General features: G+C 39.2%; 1 protein-coding gene across 1 annotated transcript in view; it reads left to right on the top strand.

Moving 5' to 3' along the window:
* The window catches only part of LOC147035044 (otoancorin-like), a 106249-nt gene that overhangs the window by 13088 nt on the left and 88161 nt on the right, over positions 1–5000 (top strand). Inside the window, 1 exon segment of the mRNA XM_085862205.1 lies at positions 1169–1272. Within this exon segment, the coding sequence (XP_085718331.1) occupies positions 1169–1272 (104 nt within the window).

The following is a 5000-nucleotide window of genomic DNA, read 5'->3' as shown; positions in this document are numbered from 1 at the left end:
ATTCAAACCCATGTTAGACAGCTTCAAGACGAGTGTGGGGTACCTCTAGGCTGTCTTGCCAGCTCTGCAGTGAATTAATTTGAAGCAATGAGTAGAAAAAAGTGAGTTTACATTTAAAAAATTTATTTAAAATTGGAATTATCTAAAATATCCAGTTTTTTTTTTCAGTATTTAAAAAAAAAATGGTACGAATCGAAATACAAATTGAATTGGAAACAATGTCACGAAATAATCGTTTGACAAGTCACAAGTGGATACTTGGATTGTGTTCGTGGGACTCCCTTTTATGGAGAAAACTTAACTTGATCACATACGTAAGATGTTTATTATCATCTGCAATAGAAAAGTGAATACAGTGAATGTGGAACATTCAAAATGATAATTCCTCCAGTCCAAGATTCACCAAAAATAAACATTGCAAAAAATGCATGTATGTACTTCTTCACGAATGACATAGCCCGTCATATATTGTTAAATGAAAAGTAGGCGTTTCTTGGAGCATTGTGAGTACATTGCAGTATTTAATCCTAGAACGCTTTTAGCAACCCTCATCAGTTTTAATTATACATACTTCGACACTTCAATTTTACACTCAATTTTTTTTTATGTCTCTGCGACGAAGTTTCCGGAGGCATTATGCTTTCAGCTTGTCCATCCCGCTGTCCGTCTGTCTGTCATATGTTTTCATTTCCGCAATAACTTAAGAACGGCTGAAGGGATTTAAATCAAACTTGGTACAAATATGCATAATGATGTAAAAATGTGGGCAGAGGCATATCCGTTGACGTCATAGTGCGTTTTTTTCTAGTTATTTATTGATTTGTTTATTTTTCTAATTCTACTTGGTTTTTTTAATACTTCCCACCCATATGATCCATACATTCCCTTTCTTTTTCTTCCCTTCCCCTATCTCCTCCCATTCTCCTTTGTCATTTTCAAAATAACTCCCTCCTTCCTCATCCTCTAAATATGTAATGCAGTACATAAATGGCATCTAAGTACGTATATTCACTTGGGTGCTTTGTCATTTGACTTAAAAGTAGAGGATTAATAATATTAACTCGCCCTCAACCTTCCATCTCTGTACACTTGTATGATCTAATCTAGTAAATGACAATAATTTAATGCAATACTAACAACCCTGCATTATATTTGTGTTCTGTATCAGGAGATCAACATAGCACATGGCTCCAACGTGACAAGATGGTGCTTCTCGGTCTCTTTCTTGCTGACGCCCCGATCCCATTACTCAAGAAAACTTCAGCAGAGCAGGTAAGATTATCATTTGAACCAAAAATGTATCGGTTGAGAGTGCATCCTGTCGAATGATGGTGACTACAATACTTAATCAGAACCCTGAAAAGAAAGGAATCCATTCACATTTTACATTTCCAAAAATTAAACCAAAAATTTCACTGTTTACTATGCTATCGACAAATAATAAATATACAATAGGCATTGCCATGAAAGGCATTGCTACTGTTGTGGATTTTTCACCCACCCCGTTGTGATCGTTGAAGGATTCTTCCTGGTTGATTGTGGAATCCTATTTAACTTCAGGCAGAGTTTAACGTTTGTCCGATTTGGTTATAAAATCCTGCAGAAAACCCACCCACACTGATAACTGATGTCCACGCAAGTTCTTTCTTTGTGAAACAATTTATTTTCTAATTATCCACCATACACGTCTCACCATCGTACAATGAACTTGAGAATCCCCATTTGTTGCAATATTATTTGGTTCTATTTCATTTATTCTTACTTTAAGTTAACAGTTAAACCAACCCGATTCAATTCACTTCCACATTACATCAGAGAGTTTTATTCTAACTTTGTACTTGGTCAGTCCCAAGGAGTACAAGCCACTGACATACTATACTTCCTCAGGTACTTGCACTCAAACAATTTTACATTTCAAAGCATTTTATACTTTCATGGGAGAGTGGTGGGGGCTACCACCCCAGACTGCAGACGTGTCCTTGAGGCGAAAAGCCACGATGTACATTTTGAGGTAAAGATTCACTGTTATCAGCCCAGGTCACACCGCTCCAGACCAAGACATTTATCAACATTGAGGGAAAAAGTCTCTTGGCCAGAAAGGACAGCCAATTCAACTTGGAGCATAAAACTTACATTTCTAAAACTCCATTTGTTACAATTTAGAATACATTAATATAAATTTTTCCCCCACACTATGAAAGGCAGTTTGTACTTTAAATATTTTATTATCGTATGCCAAACTGCTGCGATGGAACGATGGGCATTAACTCTTTATATCAACTTTTTAGTGTTGGCGGACATTAATTAAGGTGTATTTGAGATATCTTTTTACTATTAATCCATGGTACTGGCCAAAGCTGGTGAAGTACTATATCTCTTCATTTTATATTTTTATCTCCATCCTAAAAAGACAATCTCTTTAAATCCAGACAAGTCGTAAAATCTCACGGCAGTTTGTCTCCTTGGAAAGATCAACTATCCAACTGTCTTATCAACTTCTGTAATCTGGAAGAAGTTCAGGCCCTCAAACGAATGGGACTTGCCATCAGCCATGACCTTTCCTGAGCAGATCTCAAAACAAGACTCCAAAACCAGTCACAGACTACGTTAAGTCATCCATTATGTGAAGTCCTTCCTTCGAAAATTCAAACTTCTCATGGCCAACATTTTGGTTTACTGCTTGATGGAGGACTGCTCTCCCTTTTGGTTGCTTCCCTGATTTGCAACTGTATTTGTGAATGCCTTCTTGAATTTCTGAAAGTCATTGGTATATCTCACCACGAGGCTGAGGTACCACGTCTGTTGCTCTGACGTTGCAGACAGGTTGATGGCCTCTGTTTTCGACCACCTCTCATCCGGTTTCGCTCCTTCTGCTCTCTCAGCCCTCTGACTCGACCACATCTCCTCCAGGTCTTTCACATTTTTCCAGTCATCCCCTCATAATTAACATTCCAAAATCCCTGTTTCCTGCTCACCTCCATTCTTTGTTGCTCGACAAGGCAGTCCAGTGCAACTCTTCCCTCCCTAACTGCAAAGTGATAGTGCAGCACCATGTTGGATCATCTTCCATACCTACCTGTGATCCGATCTATCCTCATTAATCCTTCCTGCACTCACTATTCTTGACAGCAGGCTTCCCCCGGACCCTTTCCTATCCACACATCCAACTGCGTGTTGCGAGTTCACCCTTTCCCACCTCCCTGATATCAGTCCGATAATGTATGATCCACTGCATTGAAACGGACAATAAATAAATAAATAAATAAATAAATAAATAAAGGACAAATCACATGATGGCCTTAACTTAGAGATCCTCTCTATTGTAAACTGACCGTAAGCTGGGTTTCCCATATACTTGCTGGTGGACGTCAAAGATCCTACTTTGTATTTCGGGAAAAATAGGTGAGTGATCGCAGGCATCCTGAACCAATTCCATATCCCTGCCACCTTCAGTCAAATGTCCGACCTGGCCAGCCAGGTCGTGAAAGATTTGGGCCAAAAGGTTTCCACACCTGATGCCATAAAGACAGTGGGCTAATTGGGAGTTTTAAAAGGGTATGATGAGTTGTAGTTGTAGTTGTGAAATCTCCATGCCAGTGATGAAGTAGAGTAAGGTTTAATTTGAATCTGTTACTGATCACATCCATTGAAAGCCTTTGGATATATAAAAGGTGCCATACGTGCGTGCGTGCATATTCCAGACCCCTCTATACCTTTAGACCCCTTGACACCCCGATGACCCCTTAAGACCCATAAAGAGCCATAAGATCCCCAAGACCCTTTAGACCAGGGGTTGGCAACCTATGGCTCACGAGCCATATCTGGCTCTTCTACGACCCCAATGTGGCTAACGGAGTTTATTGGTGCATATTCACATAGAAAGATCAAATAAACAGGCCGAGTACTTGATTCAAAATATTGCGATAATTGACCACAAGTTGTAATATTGTGGTATATGTTCATTTAATTTAGATCCAACTACCATCCCAAGATCCCCAGAGTCGTATATCTGGTTTGTCCTGCACGAAGAGGCCCGCGGCACGGAGACAGATCTTCGTACCTCACCATCAAAGGTGGACGGAGGTTATGGTTTAATCCCTGTCTGCTTGTTTGTCTGTCTGTGAGCATGATATCTCAAAACGTTAGGGACTGCTTCGGACAAAACTTGGGGGACAGTTTGGGAGTGTGACAAGGATGAATTGATGAGATTTTGGTGAAGATCCAGATCCGCATCCTAATACGAGAATTAATCGATTTTCAAAGTGATTCTTCACCATTGAGAGATAGGGCTAAAAACGATAATATAGGATGATATTTCAAAACGTTGTGGATGAGTTATGACAAAACTTGGGGACTTAGATAGATGACTTGTGTCGGTGATAATTACAAGCCGATAAGATTTTGGTTCAGGTCCAGATCCAGATCTGGCCTATCAGTGGATACAAACGTAAACTGTTCAGCTTGGTGGAGGTATCTGCTCAGTGCTGGATTAACCATTAGGCAGACAAGGCATGTGCCTTCGGGCCAGCCAAAAATTCGGGCCAAAAATTATTTTCACATTAAATATTTGTCTTTTTTTGTATTAAATATTTTGTTCTTGAATCAGTTCATCTTTTGTCTGGGGTCCATTTCCATGAGCCCAAGATCTAATTTTAATTTTTCAGGCCATTCTCTAAAATTTCAAAATGTACCTTAGGGCCAGCCGAGGCTTAATCCGGCACTGTATCTGCTCTCCTGAGTGCTGTTCTTATCGTTGGTTGTATTCCTGAGTTTGTAGTTTTATTGAGTTTTGAATGGTCAATATGTCCTAAAATCATTCCATCTGTGTGAGGAGATGAATAGTTTCCTTTTAGGTTTTACTGAAAGTTTTCTGGAATTCCAAATCTTCAAAAAATAGTTGGTTATTGCTTGAGCTTTGCTTGAACAGAAAACAGCAATGGAAGGACAATAGAAACTGTACATTTTTATTATTTCATAATTACACTTCCACAATGAAGTAT

This window comes from Eptatretus burgeri, chromosome 1 (assembly GCF_056783735.1).
Source record: "Eptatretus burgeri isolate ZD-2024b chromosome 1, Ebu_testis_v1, whole genome shotgun sequence".
In the NCBI taxonomy this organism is placed as follows: domain Eukaryota; kingdom Metazoa; phylum Chordata; class Myxini; order Myxiniformes; family Myxinidae; genus Eptatretus; species Eptatretus burgeri.
The sequence above is the reverse complement of the archived record's forward strand: the minus strand, read 5'-3'. Positions and strand labels throughout refer to the sequence as shown.